Source organism: Podarcis liolepis (assembly GCF_965112155.1).
Source record: "Podarcis liolepis genome assembly, chromosome: 3".
Lineage (NCBI taxonomy): Eukaryota > Metazoa > Chordata > Lepidosauria > Squamata > Lacertidae > Podarcis > Podarcis liolepis.
The window spans coordinates 89,640,920-89,664,191 of record NC_139557.1 but is presented as its reverse complement, the minus strand read 5'-3'; the positions used below and the strand labels follow the sequence as shown (position 1 = coordinate 89,664,191).

The 23,272-nt window shown below is 42.8% G+C and overlaps 2 protein-coding genes across 4 annotated transcripts in view; one reads left to right on the top strand and one right to left on the bottom strand.

Moving 5' to 3' along the window:
* Positions 1-14,982, bottom strand: part of BABAM2 (BRISC and BRCA1 A complex member 2) — a 134,848-nt gene extending 119,866 nt beyond the window's left edge. The window contains exons 1-3 of the mRNA XM_083497233.1: positions 14,898-14,982; positions 12,414-12,566; positions 7,302-7,378 (exon numbers count right to left, since the gene is read on the bottom strand). Of these exons, the coding sequence (XP_083353359.1) occupies positions 7,302-7,378; positions 12,414-12,541 (205 nt within the window). The 5' untranslated portion in view covers positions 12,542-12,566; positions 14,898-14,982. The remainder of the gene's footprint in view (positions 1-7,301; positions 7,379-12,413; positions 12,567-14,897) is intronic.
* Positions 14,983-15,122: 140 nt separating this feature from the next.
* Positions 15,123-23,272, top strand: part of RBKS (ribokinase) — a 70,891-nt gene continuing 62,741 nt past the window's right edge. Inside the window, exon 1 of one of the 3 annotated variants that reach the window (XM_083497213.1) lies at positions 15,123-15,417. In XM_083497213.1, the coding sequence (XP_083353339.1) occupies positions 15,146-15,417 (272 nt within the window). In that variant the 5' untranslated portion in view covers positions 15,123-15,145. The remainder of the gene's footprint in view (positions 15,418-23,272) is intronic. The other 2 variants (XM_083497212.1, XM_083497214.1) reach the window with 2 other exon arrangements.

Sequence of the window (23,272 nt, the reverse complement as noted above, 5' to 3'; positions counted from 1 at the left end):
CTGTGCTTGTCCAGCCAACTCATTCCCAATACAATGGGCGTATCCGATAGTTGAGTGACATTGAAGCTGATGATTTCTTTGTGATTTCCAAGTCGCATCGCCATGGGCGGCGTCTGCTTCACCACTTGCCCCCCTAGCAACTCCCTGCCATCCACCGTGACAACCTGCAGGGGCAGTGTGGCCGGCAGCAACTGTATAGCGTGCTTGTCGACAAAGTCCTGCCCTATAAAGTCCGCGTTGCTGCCCGAGTCAATTGTGATGGGCACGTCAGTGGTGATCCCATTGGGCAGCTGGAGAGATGCGGTGAGCCTCACCACTGGTTTGGGCGGGAGGGGGTTCACGGGCTGTAAAACCTCTGGGGACTGCGTCACTAACACGTCTGGCTGGGCCCCAGGGCCTCTTCCTCCAGCCAGACTGCGTCGTTTCCCTGCTGTGGTCCCCCTTGCTGCGGTGCTGCAGTCACCATTGCCGAGGCTGCAGTAAGCTTGTGGAGCCTCTGGGGACACTCTTTTGCCATATGCCCTGGCTCCTCACAGACGTAACACTTCCTGTTCCCTCTAGGAGGCTTCGCTTTCACTGCTGCCGGTGCTAGGGCTCTGGTTGCTGACTGAGCCCTTGCACCTCCAACCTCCATAGGTTCGGCTCCTCCTCCTGGCGGAGGCGTGGATTGCGCCCGCGCTGCTTCTCTGGGAAGGAAGGAGGGGCCCCTGGCTGGTTCGCGCTCTCCACGCCCTTCGTCCCTGCTCCACGGACGTCCTTCCAGCCTCACCCCCACTGCCAGTGCCCTCTGAACGACCTCCTGGGTGGTTCGGGGTCTCTCCCCCCTCGCGATCTCATCTTTAATCGAGTTGTGCAGCCCCTCCCAAAAGAGGTCTCTTACAGGAGCCGAATCTCTGTCCCATTCCAGGGCACTGACCAAGGCGAAAAAGCGGGCATGATACTGCCTGACGCTGGCCCTCCCTTGTCTCAGCCCATGCACCTCCTTCCGTGCAAGATCCACGTCAATACTTGATAAAAAACACCCATCCATCGCTTTAATAAAGGCATCTGCATTCTGGAGCGCCGGATCCTTATCTCTCCATAAATTGCGTAGCCATGCTTTCGCATCCCCATGCAAATGGGACATGATGAACCCCACTCTCTCTTGTTCATCTCTAAAGTCTTTATGCAGCAGTTGCAGTGCGCACAGTACGTCGGCTCTAAAGTTGGGATACTGTTGCAGGTTCCCATCGAAGTGAGAGACCAGCCCGCCTGTCCGTCTCGCCAACCCAATTCCCTCCTGCCGGGGTGTCTGCTTTGTCAGCACGTCTAACCTGACCTGGAGATCCCTGCAGGCGGCAGCTGCCTCCTCCTCTCTCTTCCTGGATGCGAGAGCCTCGGCGTTCAGTTGTGCCACTGCGTTTCTGAGTTCCTCTATCTGCTGCTCAGCCGTCATGTCGTCTGCCGTTCGTGAGCTCGCTAGTAGGCACCTGTTTCTCTCCCCTCCTCGAGGCTGTAGATGCCCACAAGAGGGAGACGGAGCTTACTGTCAGAGCTGCTTGAAGATCCTAGCTCACAGAGGATCACGCTAGCCAGCGATCATTAAGTAAAAGTCTTTATTGAATTACAGTTTCCATTCTCACGCTGCTGCGCGCAACTCTACGTCTAGTAGCTAGATCGGCGAAGCTCCGTCTGAGTCTCCGCCCCGTGTGCACCAACTTAATATCCTAGCCTTGCTCCACCTTTTCCGCCTGACTGTCCTCCTCTGGGTCCCTCTACCCCCCGGGGCTTCTTCCTTCCGGGATTCTTCTGACGCTGACCCGGACCCTCCTGCCTCCTTGCGCCGGGCTTTAGGACCTGGTTCCCTTTCGGGGCTGCTTACTGCGCCGCCTTCCTCTGCATTTGAACTTGGCGCGCGCGCCCAACCTTCCACTTTCCTCTTAACCGTTTCTTCGCTCCCCGATGGAGGTGTGGCCACTCCTGACTCATGCCCTCCCTCCTGTGGTGAGCTGCCAGCGCTTCCCCCCTGGCTCCCTTCCTCTTCCCTGCTTCCTGGCGGTGACGCTGGTCCCGATTTCCAGCTGCTCCCCCCTGAGTCCCCTCTGGCTCTATCTTCCTGGGGTGCCCCCCTAGACTCCCCCCTTGCCCTGGCCACTGGTGCTCCTTTCTGTGAATCCTCTGATTCACTGGAAAGACTAGGAGATCTCGGGTCGTCGTCATCACTCATCTTTTCTTCTGCCTCCTCCCCTTCGCTCTCTGTTTCCTCCCTTGCCCGTGCCTCTGCTCCTAAACCCCTGACAATTACAATTCATTTGTGGTTAAATGATTCAAGGTTACTTGAATCCGAGCCTCTGTTTTTTAAGCATCACTTAAATGACAATACTGCTGGTTCTTATATGGTTGTGCTCTGTTAATTATATGCTTATTATATTGTATTTTCTACTACAAGCAGCTTTGGTTTTAACAGGAAAGTGGAGTATAAACATAGCAAAGAATAAACTACATCTGCAAAGTGCTAATCTTTCTTAATAGATCACAACAAGGATTGATAGCCCTGGCAAAACTGGTATTTGATGAAGTTCAAGAGACTATGAAACAAGGACAGACAATAAATCAAAGTGACATAAACGTGCAATTTGAAGTGATTTGTTCACATCTGAATGCCAAGGAACTTTAAACAATTAGGGAACAGTGTAAACTAGCTATCAGTTTCAATACAAGATGCACTGTGTTGCCACAAAGTCAATTCCTAACACTGTAAATTCAGTCTTCCCATTGACTTCCAGGGAGAGAAAAAGTCAAAACAGTTGTACTTCCCAAATGCCAACTGATTAACACACTAGAATAAGCTACCTGGATTTGAAGTATGGCAGCTGTTGTGAATGATAATTTGGAGGAGGAAAACTGATCTCTTACAAAGAGGATGCAGTGGTTAGCCGCAAAGGAAGTAGGCACTTCAGCTTGTACTCAGCACCAATCTCACAAGACAAAACCATGAACACTTCAAAATGTTCCTGTTACGACATTCAGTGACCATTTTTCATAGAATTATTCTGCTTTCAAAAGATAACAGCCACACATCTAGCAACAGGATGTTTGGTGTTCCTGTACACTGTTGTCTGCTTATAGTAATAATTTCCACAAGTGCCAATTATGAATGTCCTTTGCCCATCAAAAAACATTTTGTTCTGAACCACAAACACTGTCATTCATAATGCTTCCACATATTAACACTTTTCATCTGCTACTTATTTGCAGCTATATCACATCTATATTTGCATGGGTTTAAATATGCATTCTCTCTTAGCATAGATTTTTCATTTGAGTAGATCTGACTCAAAAAAACTTGCTGCCAATCTTGCTGGATTTGTAAAGAGAGGCATGTGTAATATTGGGAAGTTGTTATATTCAGCAGACCATAACACTGAAGTATATTCTTTCTCGGTACTGTTGCAATCCTATAAGGACCCAACAATAATCATCATGGGGCAGGTCTCGCCTGTTGCTTTGTAACTGTTTTAATATTTTGTGCATCACAGTCTTGTCACCTCCAACTTCACCACCATCCTGTACTGTAGGCTAGGTTAAAATAGCAAACATCATATAGACAGCTCCATGGATGAACAGGGTTTGAACTGAGGTCTCATCGTGCCTCCCTGTACAACCCTGGCTGTTTTGTTTTAAGGCACCAGGGGTGAGAAACATGTGACCTTCTAGATGTTGTTGGACTGCAACTCCAATCACTCATTGGTCATGCTAGATGAGGCTGAGAAGTATTGGAGTCTAATTACATATGAAGAGTACATATGAAGTACATAGGTTCCCCAGGCTAGTTTAAGAGCAGTACGACTTTTTTAAAAAATCATTGATGTGAAATCTTTTTCTTCCTCGTATATATCCAAATACATGGAACTATGCCACTGGAATTTTACATGATATCACAGAAAAAGCCTAATGTTTTGTTTCAGACAATTCAGATACTTTTTTGTGACATAAGATGTTAAAAACATTCATAAATTGCCTAAATAATTATTCCTTTTCAGATATAATGCTGTTAGGAAAAAGCTGCCACCCGAGTTTATGTGTAATCTCAACATTTAAACTGTATAAACACGTACTCTGGATGATAAAACATTTCCTACATTTTAGGAACACATAAGCTTCTATGCTCTACTAAAATACATAGACTACTTGCTACTTGTTTTCCAGTTGTCCTTTACTGACAATGCAGAAAGCCAGTCTTAGCAACTAGTATAAGATGGTAGAATATAATTTTCTTCTTCTCAGCGATTACATGAGTATATATGAAATAGAAAAAAGGTGCAAGAGTAGTGGTTAAACAATTTACATTAGCTTACAGTATGTTCCTCTTGTTCAGATATATTGGTGCAGCTTGCACAGGTCAGAGGCCACCCAGGCACCTTAGAAATAACGTATCATTCTCATTGGGTGGCCATTTAAACATGAATGACAGAGGCTAGTAAACACCAATACAAAGAGACCTGTGCATGTTCAGGCAACTGAGAACGAAGCCCTTGAACTAGGATGAAATAGACGACTTATAAGGCTAAGGCAGTGTACACACCAAAATGGTAATACGCACGTGCGTCACACAGATCTGATTTTTCCATGCAAGCTTTTGTGCATGTCTGACAACAGAGGAGAACTTTCAAATGAACTTTGTCTCAAGAGATTTTTGTTTTCCAGCTACACTACTGGGCAGTGCTAGAGGGAATGTATTTATATTGTGTGCTGTTGTCCCCTTGCCTCAATTAGTACTTCCTCAATCACTCCAAGTTCAGGAAATCTGAGGGTCACTGTGGGAATGCATGCAAGTATTTGTTCACCTGTGCCTAACACATTTTTTAAAATCTTTTTTTAGATATGGGTTTTCCAATATACCATATTACACAAAACACTGGGTTTATTAAAAGAACTCCAATTGTGTTTGCCCCACTTTATCCATCAATTGGGAATGTCCAAATTAAACAGGGGGTAGGGAGCAATGGCTGCCACTTGGATGAGGACAATGACATGTGAATGTGAAAAACATGCACACCTCAAATCCACTTTAAACTGCTGTGTGTACACAGCCAAAAAGACTAACATCAAGCACATCAATGGCTAAGCCCTCTTCTACAGAGTAAATACTGATTTTTGAAAAATTATTTCTACACGAGGCCCAAAGAAGTCACCTGTCTGAATCTCCCACATGACAGCAAGTCATGAAAAATGATTCCCCTCATTAATATGGGACTCGGTTCATTTTGTCTAACTATCTGATATATTTTAATAAACTTACCTGGAGAAAGAATTACGTAATGGATGCTAGTGTGTCATGAGGATATTCACACCCTACCTTGAAGCAGAAGCTTGGATAAGATCAGCTTCATGTCCTTTGTATATGAGCTCCCTATGGATATTCTAGAATCTGATAGCTGGCTACCAAACCAAGCAAAACTCATGACCGCTGGGAGGAGCACAGAGAGAAGAAACATCATGGTGCATATATAACAGTGAAACTGGGTGCCTTCATCTTCCCCAGCTGTAATAAAACATGCCTCTCTCATATAGCTCTCTACAGCCACAGCAGGCGCTGTAACTCACCAACGGTTTGACCTTACCCTCAATGACACACTCTCCCATTGTTTCTTGAGAAAGACGGGTGCCAACAACTCATAGCCTTTTTAGGAAATGAGCATCACATTTGGTCATTTACAGCAATAAAGAAATTAAAAGCTATACTTGCTCCTTTGTTTCCTGATGCCATTTTTCTTTCATGTGACTTGCACAATTAACAGTTTCAAAGATCTCAATCTAATATAAAACCACACACAGGCAGCAGAATGAACTCCAAAAGCGGTAACCCACAAAACCAGATGCTACCACATCATGTAAGATGCCATCTTTAACTCCACTGAATTAGATGTTTCCACCACTGATGTAATAGGTTTGGATTGCATCTTAGGGGGTGATTCACTGGCCACTTCCCACTTGCTTTCTCCCAGTGACTTCAAAACACTTTCTTGGTTTATGGTCCACTTTAAGAGTGATGTGATGTGGAGTGTGTGAGAGTGATGTAGTCCAAACTGAGATCTGGCAACCAACGCCTGTACAGAAGAGACACTTACTAGAAAGGCTTCACCATTGGAACAACAACTGTCCACAAAAAGCAACCAAAAAGATCAATAGAATTAGAAACTCTCCTAAAACAGAGCCCCACATAATGCCAGAGACTGATGACTGCACAGGAGAGAGCTGAGACCTTTGGAAACCTGCCTGCCAGGCTCAATTCCTCCACCTCCCAGGACTAAGGACATGGGCATACATCCCTCAAGGCCAAATGCCTTCCCCAGAAGGGACTCCACTGGGTTTGCTACACAGGCAGATTTTTTTTTATTCTCCAGCTGCAACAGGACAGATCTACTAGACCAACTGCCAGATCATGTCAGCTGCAGGAGAGACGAGCCCTCGTGGTTTAAAAAGACTGCACTGGAGGGGAGACCTGCCCTTCGGTGCCTCATCCAATCTTGCCTCCCCATTCCCTGCACTGCACTCTCTCCTCAAGCCAGGCATTTCTTGGATGCAGAACAAGGGCTGCAATGGCTGCTGTCGTGAGAGCCAGTTCCATAAAGCCTGGAAGCTTTAACAAGGTTGGTTAACAAACTGGTAAAAGGGAATCAATGCACATGCATATTTTAACAGATATAGAAGATGCAACAGAAACACCTCTACTCTGTTTATTTAAAACATGTGTTACCCCACTCTTCAACTTTACAACTCCCAAGGCAGCTTAACAATACATGGGGAGGAATACAACATCATGCTAAGACCATCGCTCCATCAGGGCAATCATTTTGCCTTGCCAGATGGAAAAAAACCCATCCCTCCTTCCCCTGTATGATGTTCTGGTTATTTTCCTGACACCCTCTACCCCGTGAGCTGACTTCAGGGGACACGGGGGTGGGAGGGAGAAAGCCTCATTGCATGAGCAGTACTCATTGTGCAGGGTTTCTGCTAATGGGACTCACTGGTTCAATTACGTTCATTAAAAATACACAAATAACCAAATGATCAGCATATAAAAAAATAAACACATGGCTAAAAGCAACAGAAATGTATTTTCATAAACCACCACAATTAGAACAGAGTTAACAAACATTATCTAAAACATTTAGGAGAATAGAAATGTTTTCTATCAGTCTTGTACCAAATGAAGGTTCAGCACCATGAAAGCCTCCCTGGGGAGAGGCATTCCATACAGCAGGCACTTTCCCCAGTTAGTCTCAGAAGGTAGTTGACTTTAAAGTTTGAGCACTTACATTTTAGTGTTTCTCCAGCATATGGAATATGCAACTTAAAGCGATCACAGCTGGGCCCAAGAGTCAAGGACATGCAGCTAGAAGGGAAAGAAGATAGAATTGAAGGACCAAGATGCACACAATATCAGAGTCTGACCAATGAGCAACACATGCCCAGATTAAATGACAAAGACGTTAGATAAAAGCATAAGAAAACCAAAGTAATCAGAAATCTGAAAGCCATTATTGGTGTCAGTTTTTATTTACTGTAAAGCACTCAAAGTATGTAAAGTACTTTAGAAATAAAAGCACAGTACAGGATCTCTTGTCCATTCCAGTTGCTCCTGTTAACAAATAAAAGTAGGAAACTGCTCCTCATCCACATTTCCTTATGTGTTCTTCAATGCTTTTATTATTGTTAGCTGCTCTGAGCCCGGCTTCAGCTGGGGAGGGCGGGATATAAATAAAAATTTATTATTATTATTATTAATGGCTCCTGTCCAAAAAGAAAAGAGCAATGGCTGCAACAGTTCCTCCATATATTGCATGTGGACTTGCTTTCTCTCAAGGAAAACATCCCCATAATATAATAAAATACCTAATACATACCTCAGATGGCTATTACGGCTGCAGTCCTATGCACTGCCATAGGTGGGAGTTCAATGAATACAGTGGGGGGTTACATAAAAGTAAACATGCATAGGATTCACTTGCCTCTTTAGTAAGCCATTCAATAACCTTCTCAACCCTTTATTAACTGACTTTTATACGATACAAGGAATTATTCTGTGTCGTTGTCACATTTATGCTATAGCCTTGCTGTATTCGGGGTTTTTCCTTGAAGTTTTCATTTATAAATATGTATGTCTTTATTATCTTATATAACATCAGACTTCCTCCCCACCCCACTTCACACATCTGACAAAAAAATCAAAAAGGTTGGTTTTAAAAAAACCAAAGCCGTTTGGGGATTCTCTGTGAAGAGCTGCCAATAGGGATGATCTAAAAATAACTCCAGCGTACTGCCATGGGCACCTTTGGCCATGCTCAGTGTCACTGCTCACCACTAAACAGTCATCACATGTCCCCAAGATGTAGAGAGGGAGGAGAGAGTTGGCAGTGGATACAGAATCAAAATCAAGCAGTGAGTGACCACCAGTGCATGAGAGGGTTGCACCCCAAGCAGAAACACTGGCCTGTGAATAATTTCCCTCGTGGTCTACCATTAAAGGCTCCACATTTAAGTTTCGCCCCAGCATGGCCCGATATTCTAAACACCTATTCAAACTCATGGACAGATCCATCTTTTGCACTGAACTCCCAACTTCCATTGAAACAATCACAAATGCATGACATTTAACTTCACAAGTTCCCTATAACACATCAGCAGCAGATTATTGCTTATTGGACATCATACTGAGCTGTAGCTTGACATGTGATTCCAATCTTCCTTGTAAATCATAGATTTGAAGAGTGTTTAGCCCAGCCTCATGTTCAGAGCTAGAGCATACCTAATAAAAGGTTGTCCCCACCCCTGTAAGTAATTGGGTTCCTTGTCAAACTGATCTTTCAGGTATTTCTTCCAAGGTCTCATTAAAATCTACCTTCCTATAACTTGCACCCATCAATCTAGTCCTGCTGTCTGGGGCAGCAGAGGACAAGTCTTTGCTCTCTTCATTTGACAGCTCTTCAGACATCTGAAGAATGCAATCATGCCCACTGTCCCTGCACCCTTGTCTTCTCATCTTCTAGATAAACATACCCAGTTGGAATAAAAAAGGTATTTCTGATTTTGCAAATAAACCACTTCATTTAGTTCACTGCAGAATAGCAGGGGGAGAAAGGATAATATACTTTACGGTGTAATAGAGATAATAATAAGAGCATCCTTAAAAGCAACACTAAGTATTTTCCAGGCTGTTAAGATTCTGCTTTTTAAAAAACACACACATATATATAAATACTGGTCTAGAAATGAGAGCTAACAGCAGCTGCGGCTACATTTTGTCAAATTACTTTTTGATAAAGCTACACAAGAGATTTCAAAAGCAGGTACTTTCTGAGCAAAAAGTATTAGTTAGCAAAATACTTTTAAGGAGCTACAAATGCTGTCAAGAGAAAAGGAAGTAGTAGTGAGAAAATTGAGCATTAATAGTGGTTCCCAAGATATAAATCAAATAGATGCAGGCACCATACAAGAAAACTGAAGCATATCCTGCAACATTTCCTGGTTGTGTAAAGTCGTAGCTTGCTTGCTTTTGCTCTGCCCCATCCACAGAGTAGAGAAAGCTTATCCACAAGTTTGCCGTATCATATTATGAGCCTTCTGTAACAGTAGTTCTAAAATATTAAACTTTGGGTGCTTTGGGGGGAGAAAGTGTCTTGAAGTTGTCCAAGTTACACATTAAGATACTTAAAGGCAAACTCAAACTCATTTCACAAAACCAACACAGCTGTGTTAGCACCAAAAAAATAAGATTTGGAAATATGACTGCCCCTCACTACTATGCTAAATAATGGCAGAAATACAGTTAGCAAGGGGTTCAGCTTATCTAGGCTAAATAGACAGTTGCCTTGTTGTAGCAGAGTTTAACTCTGCCTGATGGATCAAGTTTGCAGTCTGAGAGTGCTCCTGGATCCTGCTAGGCTCCAAGAAGCCAAGGTAGCAGCCATGGCCAGAAACATTTACATCATGCTTTGGCTAGTATACCAGCTGGACCGTCTCCTAGAAAAGGCCACCACTATGCATGCCATTATCAACTTTGGACTGGACTACTGCAACGTACTATATGCGAGGATGTTTTCAGACACTTTGATCAGTACAGAGTGCAGAAGATAAGAGTTCGTGATTCAGATGAACCAGGATTATTCACTGGTTGTCAATTAATTTCCAAGACTATTTCCAAGTGTTTCTTTTACCTTGATGCCTGTCCCCTTTTTAATTTTTAGCCAAGCCTGTAAAGCTGAATGCGCACAAGTTAAATGTATTTAAGTTGCGAGTTATCTGTGTTGAAATGATACGGTCATTATGCCTGGTAGCCACGGACAGTCTTATCTTTCAAGCCACTTTCAAAGATGTGACTATCATCACATCTTTAACTAAGTGCTGTGTGCAAAAGTGCATCCTTTAGTCTGCCCTGTATCTGATGACCCTTTCTTCTAATATTATGATAGAGAGAACATAACATATCTTTCTCCACACAATGTATAATCTCTCACACACCTACCATGTCTAACCTCATTCATCTTTTTTACAAGCTAAAAAGACGCAGATGTTGTAACCTGTCCTTGAGCCCCTTCCTTGATCATTTGGCTGCCTTTTTCTGCAACTTTTCCAGCTCTGCAAAATCCTTCCTGAGACGCGGTGACCAAAACTGTACACAGTATTCCAAGTGTGGTTATTTGGTATTGTTTTGCCAGTTTTATTTTATTTATTCCTTTTCTAATTATACCCAATGTGGAATTTGTACCTTTTCAATAGCGATGCCTAGATTTGCAATTCACCACCCAGGTGAGCCACACCTGGCTCCCTCTTTCAGATGAACATGTATGACTTAGGCAGTGGTCAACTTCAGTAGTTTTGAATCTCGCTACTGCTGGTGTTTCAATTTATTTATTTATTTTACTATTTTTTATGAATTTGTTGGTTGGTCGTTGTTTATTTTTATCTTATTATGGGTATTATTAGTCACCTTAGGTGTCTTTAAATAGGCTGAAAGAGACAGCATAAAATATTTAAATAAAATAGGTTACAGGGGAGTTTCCCAGAAAAAGCAAGACCTATTCTATATTAAAATTATATGAGCAAATCCCTAGGTTAAGAACGTGCTTATTATGTTGTGTGAGCTGTGCTCAATTATTCCCCACAGCTCAGAAATGTCAGCTGTCAGAACAGACCCACTAATGAAGAAATCAGCACAGAAACATGTCATAGTGTTCATGCTTGACAGCAGTGTCAGCCACTGAAATTTATTACTATTGCTTCTCTAGACTTGTGGTTGTGGCTGATACAACACCAAGTTATACTGAGGGTTCACTGGACATCAGTAATGTATGCAAAGTTACAGCTACCATCCTACATCTATTGGTGGCCTTCTGGCCAGGTAGAAGAGTCATGTTTAGGAACATAGTTCACCTAGCTCAATACATTGTATGAAAGCAGCATTCCAGGGTTTCAGATAGGGGTATTCTCCCTATGTAAAGATTTTGGAGACTGAACCTTGGACCTTTTGCTTGCAAAGCAGGCACTATATCACTAAGCTGCAGTTCTTTCCTAAAATAAAAGTTCTTCCTCAGCCCAATCCTAGTCCTAAGGTAAAAAAAGGTAAAGAACCCCTGGACAATTAAAACTAGTCAAATTTGACTATGGGGTTCGGTGCTCATCTCCGCTTTCAGGCTGAGGGAGCCGGCGTTTGCCCACAGACAGCTTTTTCGGGTCATGTGGCCAGCATGACTAAACTGATTCTGGTGCACGGAATACCATGGCAAGTGCCAGAGTGCATGGAAATGCAGTTTACCTTCCTGCTGCAGCAGTACCTATTTATCTACTTGTGCTGGTATGCTTTTGAACTGCTAGGATGGCAGGTGCTGGGCAAAGCAACGGGAGCTCACCCCGTTGCATGGATTTGAACTGCTGACCTTATGATCAGCAAGCCCAAGAGGCTCAGTGGTTTAGACCACAGCACCACCCGTGTCCCTAGATCTAGTGCTAAACCTACATCTAGCATTATTGCCAACAGTAAAAGATGAAAGGTGGTATTCAACAACAAGAAAATTCTTACACAATATAACTAGCATTTAACAGTAACATCTTAAGAAAAGTTAACTTTGAGGAAGCCCTATTTTTCAGATTATGTATAGCCAAATACCTAAGACAGGCATTTAGGGTTGGATACAAAACCAAATGTGATATGGAAATGAAATGCTCAAACACATTAGATTCATTTCTGAAATCAATTACCAAGCTCTACCAATGAATAATAATATTAAATCCAATTGTGTTGCACTACACATCACGATTTCTATAGCCTTGCTAAAACTTCTTAAATTTCTTCATTCCAAATAAATTGAATGTGATTACTGACAACAAAAATTGGCACACAGACATTATTTGAATCCATTGAGGGCACTTACCCAGATTTCAGATCTGTAATCCTTAAACAGTTAGTTGCATCCAATCCTACTTTTCCATTCCTGACCACATTAGAAACAAAAGGAGAAAGTGCTGGAGATATTCTGTGCAAAGCAACTTCAGGGGACATCCTAATCTGCAAGGTGCACACAGTTCTGCAAGGAAAAATAATTGTGAACGTATCAAAGAGTAGCCACACCATTTCTATACATATTTTAAAAAAGACGCCTCTTGAGACCTGACACACAAGGCAGGGCCAAAGACAAGGCAAGCAAGGAAAGGATGATGAAAGCAAGCAACTTTTTAAAAAAGGCTGATGCAAGTAGGGGCCAAGGGAAAGGAAATGGAAGCAAAGCCTGCTGGGAACAGGGGGCACATTTGGGCTAGCTGCTGCCCATCCACTTGCCTATGGTCCACAGTTATAGCCACACAACCATTTGCACTCCTAATATTTAGTAAGCATCTCACTCATAAAACATGGTTCTCTCATTTTGTTCAGTGGTCCATTATAAAATACAACACAACTTATGACCTAACAAGATGAGAATAGCCCACCACTGACTTGATAAATCTTCTGGTTCTGCTGGTTGCTTGGGGTGACAAAAGCAGAGGTGGAAGGGTGGTTGTCAGGCTCTTGGCAGACAACTGTATCCAGCTGATGGGCTGTGCTCAACTCAGTGTGTCACCAGGCCTGATAGTTACTTCAGCAGTTGGACAGTGCCCTTTTTATTAATCTCTCAATGAGCTTAGTGACCATTAACACATTTTAAAGTTTACCAGAGTATAAAATTTACCTACCATTCCAAACAATTTACTAAAATACCTTGTTAAGTCAGAACCGAGATCAAATATGCTGTGCTTATTATTTTTATCCAAATAAAATTGAAAAAAATATTGGGAGAAAAGTGTCTCTTAGTAACAATAGAAAACTTAACGTGCTTTGAATTTCTGCCCAAATACTACATATGAGATTGCATTAAACTTTGTAAGTAGTATATAACAATATTCATATAAAAGTGCAGAAGACTACAGTGCTGCAAACAAAACTGAACATTTCAGAAATAAGATAAATGGTTAAATGCCATTGAATCATTTCCCACTTTTATTTATAGATTCATAAATTTATAAATTGTTTACACAACCCTCACATGAAGCTGTCTTATCCCAAGTCAGAGCACTGGTCCGTCTAGCCCAGTACTGTCAACTCTGACTGGAAGCAGTTCTTCAAGCTCCTATCCTCATATCGATGGTAGGCAGCTGGCACTTGTTTTTGTAGGGCACCCTTACCTTTGACAGCTATGTGTTGTAAAACTCAACAGTTTTCCTCAACGTAACATAAAATACTCATACTTGGCATGCACAGATAGCTGTTGAAGCGCTGAATGCACACTTCACACACGTCATATCACAATAACCTTACACGGTAGACTAGAATTATTATACCTGTTTCCCAATTTTGAAATGTTAAAATGACTGTAAAATTAATGAAATGTATAAACTTGAAAAGTGTGTGTGTGTGTGTGTGTGTGTGTATATACTTAAAAGAATTATTATACCCATGATTCTAGATTCAGGTAGGTAGCTGTGTTGGTCTGACGCAGTCGAAATAAATAAAGAATTTTTTTGGTCCAGTAGCACCTTAGAGACCAACTAAGTTTGTTCTGGGTACAGTGGTACCTCAGGTTAAGAACTCAGTTCGTTCTGGAGGTCCATTCTTAACCTGAAACTGTTCTTAACCTGAGGTACCACTTTAGCTAATGGGGCGTCCTGCTGCCGCCGCCATGGGATATCTGTTCTCATCCTGAAGCAAAGTTCCTAACCCGAGGTATTATTTCTGGGTTAGCAGAGTCTGTAACCTGAAGCGTCTGTAACCCGAGGTACCACTGTATAAGCTTTTATGTGGTCTCTAAGGTGCTACTGGACCAATTTTTTATTTATTTATTATACCCATATTGCAGATGCAGCGGGTCCAGTTAAATGGCTGCTTAAGCTCATGGCAGAGATGATGCCTGAGCCAGGGGACTTATCCACTACAACTGGCTTTCTACCTGTAGCAAGAATGAGTGGCACATGAGCCCAGCAAGGGCACCAGCTGCTGCAACCCTGCAATCTATTAAGAAACACAGGAAACGGATATTATGAGCAGCAGTATTCATAAATTAACAGCACCTACAAGTAAGTGCAGCACAAGTCTTACACACAATTGGTAGTGGCTGTTTCCTATAAAACGGTCTCTCCCCGTCAAATGCCCAGGTCTGAGGGGTTGCTGTCCCTCCCCCCCCCCCCCAGCCAAGCCAAGCCCCTTCCTTCATGCTTTGCTCCCCTAATAAGAAGAGAAAGAGGAGGGGTGGAGAAACCCCACCAGCATCCACCCACCCCACCCAGCCTGAAGGGGAACCATCTTTGCCCCCCACCCCACCCCCTGTTGCTGTGTGTAAAGGGAGACTGCACGGGGGGGGGGAGGGGAGAAGTACGGGCAAACAAACCTCCAAGAAACCCAGCAGCTGCGACTCGCCTTGCCCCGCGCGCCTGCGTAGACCCTCCCACTCCGCCCAGCACGCTCCTGCGTGCGCGCCCGCGCGCCAATCTCCTGCAGAAAAGCCAAGCGCGCACCCGATAGACAGTTGTTTTTTTTTAAAAAAGGAAAATCGGGGCTTCCGTGGATATATAGGCGACTAAAGCGCGCCTGAAAAAAAAAAATTTCGCGCCCGTTAGAACGGGCAGCAGAGTTATAATGGGGTGCTCTGATAACGGTGTGCTGAGCTCGCTCCGCAGTCGAAGTTCGGGAAAGCGCAAAGTAAAAACTCAGGCGCCTTGGCGGGCGCACATAGCGGGCAGGCGAAGGACCCCCCTGTGGCAAAGCGGGGTGAGCGGTGGTTGGAGAGCTAGTGCCCAGGCAGCTCAGGTAGATGCGAGTCAGGTTAGGTGCTGTGGTCCTAAACCTCTCTCTGACATGGCAGCTGCTGAGGTCGTGGTGGTGGGATCCTGTATGACTGATCTGGTGAGGTTAGTATGGCAAATGGGATCCTCTGCTGCTGCTGCTGCGCTCCCTGTTTTACCAGCTGGTTCGGTTTTCTTAAGGCTCTTACAGCGAAGTGGCTGCAGAGTCCAGGGAGAGGCGGAGGCGTGTTGGAGGCTGCAGCCCTGCAAGCCCAAGCCTCTGGAAGCAGAGAGAAGGGGGAAAAGAGCAAACTCTGGTCTTAGTGGCGAAGTTCATCATGGCCAACTGGAATGGAAAGAGTTGCAAAGACAGCAGGAGCCCCAAGTGAACTGGTTTCTCTCTTCCCTCCACTGCAGTTTGCTTGAGGGGCTGATGTCAGGTGACAGTTGATGGGCTAAAAGCCCAATGGTCCTGATATTTCAGCAGAGCTGACAAAGGGTCTCTCTCTCTGCTGCAGCCTAGTAGATATCATGGAGGTTTTTTCTGAAGCATGCCTAAGATGTACACTTGGGAGTAAAAATAAAAAAATTCCTTCCAGTAGCACCTTAAAGACCAACTAAGTTAGTTCTTGGTATGAGCTTTCGTGTGCATGCACACTTCTTCAGATACACTGAAACAGAAGTTGCCAGATCCTTCTATATAGTGAGAAGGTGGGGAGGGGTATTACTCAGAAGGGTGGTGGGAATGGGAGATAGGCAGATAGCTGAGATGAGCCTGTTGACGACTCTTAACGACTGTAATAGGTCTTACAGGAAAAGGCAAGGGGTGAGAAGGTGAGAAATGGCTTAGTCATGTATAATGAGATAAGAATCCAATGTCTCTGTTCAAACCAGGTCTCTCCATGGTTTTAAGTTTGGTAATGAGTTGCAATTCAGCAGCTTCTCATCTCAGGCTCATCTCAGCTATCTGCCAATCTCCCATTCCCACCACCCTTCTGAGTAATACCCCTCCCCACCTTCTCACTATATAGAAGGATCTGGCAACTTCTGTTTCAGTGTATCTGAAGAAGTGTGCATGCACACGAAAGCTCATACCAAGAACTAACTTAGTTGGTCTTTAAGGTGCTACTGGAAGGAATTTTTTTTATTTTGACTATGGCAGACCAACACGGCTACCTATCTGTAACTGGAACTTGGGAGTAAGTCCCTGTAAACTCTGCGGGTTGCATGCAGCAGTACACTGATGTGAGCCATTCTGCTAGCACAATTTCTCTTTCCACAATGGAACATTCTTCTCATTTCCACACAACCCCAGCTTGTTCTGGGTCCTGTCCCTCCCTCACTGCCGCCAAACCCTCTGGAACAGACGTAGGGAAGAAAGTAATGAGTAATCCTTTTTCACTTGCACCAATTTTGGAACTAATTATTGCACTAGCACAACTGTTTCATTGCATACCACCGGTGCTTTTTTTTCCTTAAAAAATGTTTTGGGGTACTCTCATTTTGACTCAAGAAAATCACCATTTTATAGTTCAAATCGGGGGAAATGAATACAGTAAATGGACAAAAGTACAAAGATTCACAAATTGTTTATGCATATGCGTACCCCTGCACCCCCCAAAGAAACCCCACTGCATACCACCCAGTGTGACTTACTTCTGAGTAAATATGCAGAGGGGTGGGTTTCAATGGTGCACGCTTAGGATCGTGCTCCTAATAAGTCCAAAATAAATACTATCCTTTTGTAATTGCAGTCGCCTCTCTGCACATATTGAACTGAAGTAGGAAAAAAACTTTATCCGTTTGTGTGTTGATTGTGAATACAATTTGTAGTTAAAGTACCTCCACGATTCTTTCTGGAGCAAAAATCAACTTTAATTTGTGAAAACATTCAAGCTTTTGAAGTAATTTTAGGTTCACATAGCTTTTTTGTGCGAGCAAGAGGGAGAAAAAATTGAAGTTAAGCATTTGCATAGTCTTATAGATCAATGTATCCCAATGAAACTATCACCGTGGACTTTGCCTTTTCAGTTCTCAGGAGTTAATACATTAATAACTCATAGTGTGATATACAAGCAGAACTGAAGAGTTCTAATTCCTCGTGCTCAGTGTGACTCAAGTAACCATATTCCTTCTAACTAAGACAAAAGTACCTACTTTGCATCATGTCCACTGATGAAAATGAAATAACCTGCTGTTTATACAGGAAGGGTAAGGTACAGTCCACAATGGATCCCATGTTCTGCCATTATGTATTCATTCCCTGACATTATTTACTTAGTATCCCGTTTTTACCAGAGTTAAAGAGAAGTTCACAACAGTCATAAGATGTAAAAGATCTATCAATAGCCTAACAGTCATAACGACAAACCAAAAGACCCCCAAGAACATAGGAAGCTACCTTATATCAAGTCAGGCTATTTGCCCATCTATTCTTTCTGGGTGTGGCTTTCCTTTTTTAAAAAAAAATATTTTATTAAGGATTTTCTTGTTTTACAGAAGTGTAGTGCCTCATTTTTGGTTTGTTTTTTTCATGTAACATTTTTACAAATCCATTTCATTTGTTGAGGCATTAGGGGGAGAAGAAAAAAGAAAGAGAGAAGAAAAGGGGTGGAGAGAGGGAGGATGGATGGGGGTGGGGTCGGGTGGCGGTGTTTCTATTATGTTTAATGTGTATAGTTTGGTGTCAGCGTTGTTTGTGTTGTTCACTTGTGTTCCTTTGGTGGTGAGAGAGGTTGAGGTTGGCCTAGGGTGTGATTGTTTGCTTGTGATTGGCTGTGGTGATCTTTGTTTTCGTGTGTGAGTGAGGTGGGTGGGTGCTTTGGATCAGGTTAGCCATATTGATTTGTATGCTGTTGGTGGATTATTGTCAATGTCCTGTTGGGCTGTGTGTGTGATAAAGGGGAGCCATACCGGGGTGAAGGTGTCTTCTTCTGTTTGTCCCCGTGTCAGTTTCAGTTTATTAGTTAATTTTTCTAGTAGGGCTGTTTCCCATACTATTTGGTACCATTGGTCCATGCTTACTCCTGAATGGGTGTGGCTTTCCAGGGTTTCAGGCAGGGATGTTTCCCAGCATCTGCCACTAGGTCCTTTTAAGTGGTTGAGCCTGGGCCCTTCTGCATGCATCGCAAGTGCTCTGCCGCAGAGCTATGGTCCAGTGGAAACAGGAATATCTGCCTGATACGCTTTTGCCTTCCTACTGCAAATAAAAGTATTGTTCTGAGACCACTGTGACTTGCTACAGAAGTGATGGGTGGCTTATGTATTTAGTCAGTAATTTCCAGCAACACTTTCCCCATTTGATGGATTGTTGATGACTGCTTCAAAATTCCTACAAGTGTCTTTCAGAAAATTCTGGGGCATGTTCTAAGGCAGTAGCCTTGAATAATTTCAAACCAGGGACCCACCTTTGGGAGACCCATTTCTTTTCTCTTTTTTGCCACCTGCTGTTTCAAATCTCCTTAGATCATGGCCCCATGTTGGGTCCCAGCTCACTAGCTGAAGATCAGTGGTCTAAGGCAGAGATGGAAAACTTTGGACCACATGTCTCTATCTGGCCCTTAAGATTCTCCCTGTTCCTCTGGCCACATCTCTTACTGGCCCTACTCAAACCCTCAAGTAATTTTGTGTGGCTAGAATGTTTCCTTGGTCTCCAATAATTTGTCTTGTTTGGATGTGGGCTGGAGAGGTGTATGTGTGTGTAGAAACCTCTGGTATTTGTGTGCCTGAAATGTAACCTGTTGTGCAAAAGTAAGTCTTCCATCTATTGCTCTGCCCGCTATAGACCAGTGGCTCCTAGAAGGTTGTCCCTGAAAGAATGCAGTCCTTGGACTGGAAAAAACAAAAACCCTCCAACCCTGGTCTAGGTTGCAGTCGGCTGACAAGCACACAGCCAGGTTTGTTAAGCTCACTTGTCACCCTAGAATGCTTCCATTACTTTTCTTCAACTATGCATTCCAGGGTAAATCAGTAATAGTTCCCCAACAGTCTTTCAGGCAGCATATCCATAATTATCTATCTTCTCATCAAGAAATTCCTGAAGAGTTTCAGTTAAATCCCAGAGTTACTCGGAACACACTTTGCAAATACTAATTTAAGCAAATATTTGGAGCAGATTACATATTACTGCTAATGAATAGCTTTTATGTTTGTTCCCTAAAACTAATTAGACAGGGAAGAATAAAACTAAACTAAAAAATAAAATAAAATAAAAATATGCCATCTTTTGCAAAGTTAAAAACACTTTTGTGTCCACACTGACTTAAGTACAACAAAGAAAACACTAAACAGATTGGTTTAAAATCTGAAACTTATGGTTTATTGTGATGTTCAAACACACACTGTTTCCCCCCACTGCATTCTCTTGTATTGATTGTCAATGTCAGTGACTCTATAAAGCACCTCTGAATTTTGGCATATGTAGGTTTCTTCCCCCGGAAAGTTAAGGCTATAATACCATTACATAATTACCTGGGAGTACATTTCATTGAATTCAGTGGGACATATTTGTGAGAAGCGATGCATAGTATTTCACTATAAAAATGCTAAAAGGCCCTCATGAGACCTTGTTCTTTCATTTTGTATAAGAAGGCTAGCATGTTTTGTGTATACTGTGTTGAGGATTGATGATAAGCCTTTAAATGTTAGAATTTTAAATGTCTGTTGGTGGCATTGGCATTTTAGTTGTTGTTAACAGTGGGAGAGACTACGGTATGTCAGGTCTATTAACACCTGACGCTCTAGAAAAGGGATGTTAAAGCTAGAATAGGAACCTGTGGCCCTCCAGATGTTGTTGGAGTCCAGTTCTCGTCCACTCCACCTGCTGGTCCAAAAACTCTCTCCCCCATTTTGCTCTAGAATTTAGGAAACTTTATGTGGGAATAGAGGATTGGGAATGGCTTACTACAGCCCTACCCTCCAGTATCCTGCCAGTAAGTTGAGAAAACCTTCAGTCTTTAGCTCATTACATGAATCTACACACATATTGCCTTATTCTAGTGGAATTTAATTCCGGATCAACATATATGCTCATGCAACATTGCAGGAATGCTATAGAATGGCAGTGAAGGTAACTTAGAGATGGTCAGTATTGGCTTAAGATCTGCATAGCATTTCATGCAGTTGAGAGTTCCAGTACACAAGGCTAGTGAGAATAAGACACACTAAAAATAACTAAATTTAAAATGGAAAATTGCTGTAATAGATGAAATTAAATGCAGAGAGCTATGCTGAAACAATCAGAGCAATAATATTGCTTCCTTCTAATTTTTTTGAGAACAAGAAAAGTTGCAACCCTGAAACCAAGCACGTATGCTTGTTGTGGGCAAACAATATTTCAGTTCTTACCCTCTCATGGGGATTCATTTGCGTCTGGCTTGCTATTTTCACTACCCAAAAATAGGAATCGCATCCTGATTTCTAGTCCTATCTTGTACTCAGTTCTGTTAATAATAATTTTTAATAGGCTGATTGGCTGAGGAGGAACAATGAAAAATATATGCCTTAGATTTTAGGAAATGATAAAGGCAGCATCAATCTACCAAAGCTTAACACTGAGTAACAATAAACCATAATCATAAATACATTCAAAAGATAGGCAGAGCAATCCTATACTTTATTCTGCCGGAAATGGCTCTGCGAATGGAGGCATCTGCAAGTGTATTAGAAGAGTTCTGCTGGCGTATTTGTCATGCCACCAGTGTATTTGGCATTCCACCAGCATAGCATTTATTTGAAACAGTTATATGCCATCTTGAAGAGTAAACTCTTCCAAAGAGGTTTCCAATAAAATTAATATATAGTACAATATACTCACAAGTAAAATATCAGCAAACCAACAGCTGATAAAGCAAGCAACCCACAATTTACTAAAATATAATTGCAGCCAACAATTGGCAATTTACAACATAAAATCTTCCTTAAAAAAAAATAGCAATTAATACTGGTAGGTTTAAAAATGCAAGTTTCAAAATAAGGCAGGGTTGACTCCTTCCAGACCTCTACTTGCAAGGAGTTCCACAGGCAGGGCCTGTCACTCCAAAGACTTGATCCCTGGTTGAAGAGAACATAGCCATCAGGGTTAGTAGCCACGGACAGGCTCATCCTCCATGAATTTGTCTAAGCCTCTTTTAAAGCCATACACACATAAAGCTGTATGTAAAAGTGTATTTTAGCTTCTTATACCACACAGACCTATTGTGAAGCTCAATTATATGTGGTGGCACCTGGTTCCAAACATCACAGTAAGCAAATGGCGTAGTTCATGGGTAGGCAAACTAAGGCCCGGGGCCAGATCCGGCCAGTCATGAAACCTGAATGGCATGAGATGTGACCTGGGGCAGGGAGTGGGTAACTATCATATTATGATTAAAAATAAATCATTTTGAATAGTAGGGAAAAAATTGTTGAAGAAGTCTAAGCAAAAGGTTAGACAGGTATTTTCAAGATATGCTTTAGGTCATGGGTAGGCAAAGTAAGGCCTAGGGGCCGGATCTGGCCCAATTGCCTTCTAAATCCAGCTCGCGGACGGTGCGGGAATCAGCGTGTTTTTACATGATTAGAATGTGTCCTTTTATTTAAAATGCATCTCTGGTTTATTTGTGGGGCATAGGAATGCATTCATTTCCCCCCACCCAAATATATTCCGGCCCCCCACAAGGTCTGAGGGACAGTGGACTGGCCCCCTGCTGAAAAAAATTGCTGACCCCTGGCTTTGTTTGTGGTAAACTCTGGCTTACTAGAATTCACAAACATGCAGTTTCTCTGAGAGGAGTTCACTGCTGCTTTGCTCCTACCCCAGTGGGTTTTTTTTTTATTTCTCTGCCAAGCAAAGTTTGGCTTGGCATGTTGTCTGAACATAAGCTCTTAAGTTCTCTTCTTGCTAGCCATGAGCAATCCCTGTAAGCAATAGTTTGTCATACTGTGGCAGGCAAACAAGGACAATTGCTGAAGGTATTTCTTTCCCGTGAAGCCCAAGATACTGAATAGATTATTTTTCCTTCCAGGGTACCAACCCTTCTCTAAAACGTGTGTATGCAATTATCTTTTGCTTCTGTCTGCTCTGTGCAACTCATCCTTTGATGTGCAACCATGAACAGTATTGTTTTTAGAATGTTCTGTCTTGGCCTCATTATTTCTTTTTTCCAATTACAACAAGTTGTTTCCATTCCCTTCATAGATTTCCCAAAAACCAGTTTTCTAGATTTGTATCTTCCCAAGATTTGAAAAAAACTGCTTTGGGTTCTTTGAGGAGAAAATGAATTTCCTTCCCTGCACAGCCCTTATCTCCGCCTGCATTCTTCCACACCCCACGATCTGCCTAGACTTCTCCACCTTCCCTTTGTCTTTCTCTCCTCCTCTCCAGAATGCGTGCCTTCTTTCATGTTGGCGAATGTGCCTGGAGCCACCTTCCAGCTCTTTTTCTCCATCCAGCCTTAAACACATCTATAAACCCTCAACAAAACATTTGAGTTATCATTCTGTTTCATTGTTAGTTAGCCTGTAATTAAAGCTGTTCACCCGCGAAAAAGAAAATACATTATACAGATCTCTAAGCAGGCACTTGACTAAAAGCCCTAAACCTTTAAAATGTTTCACAGTGGCCAGTTGCATTTCTGATTTTCATTTTCTAAATGGTTTGTTGCCACAGAATATATTCATTGTAGTCACTGGGCATGTGACCCAGAGTCACTGAAGGTGTCATCCAAGATACCAAGATGTGTGTCAGAAGCCTGGCAGTTGTGTTAGTTGTTCATTTGGGTTCCATTAACTAGGTTCTACTTAGAGTAAAAGGTAAAGGTACCCCTGACCGTTAGGTCCAGTCGCATCCACCTCCCCTCCAGGGCCCCCTTCCCCCCCGCCCATACTCTCTCCTCTGGGCGGTGAGGAGTTAAAACCCCGAAAAGAATCCTCTTCATCTTCAGACGTCTCGAACATTTCTCTCCATCGGTCTTCGTTCCGGCTCGCTGAATCCTCCTCCTCC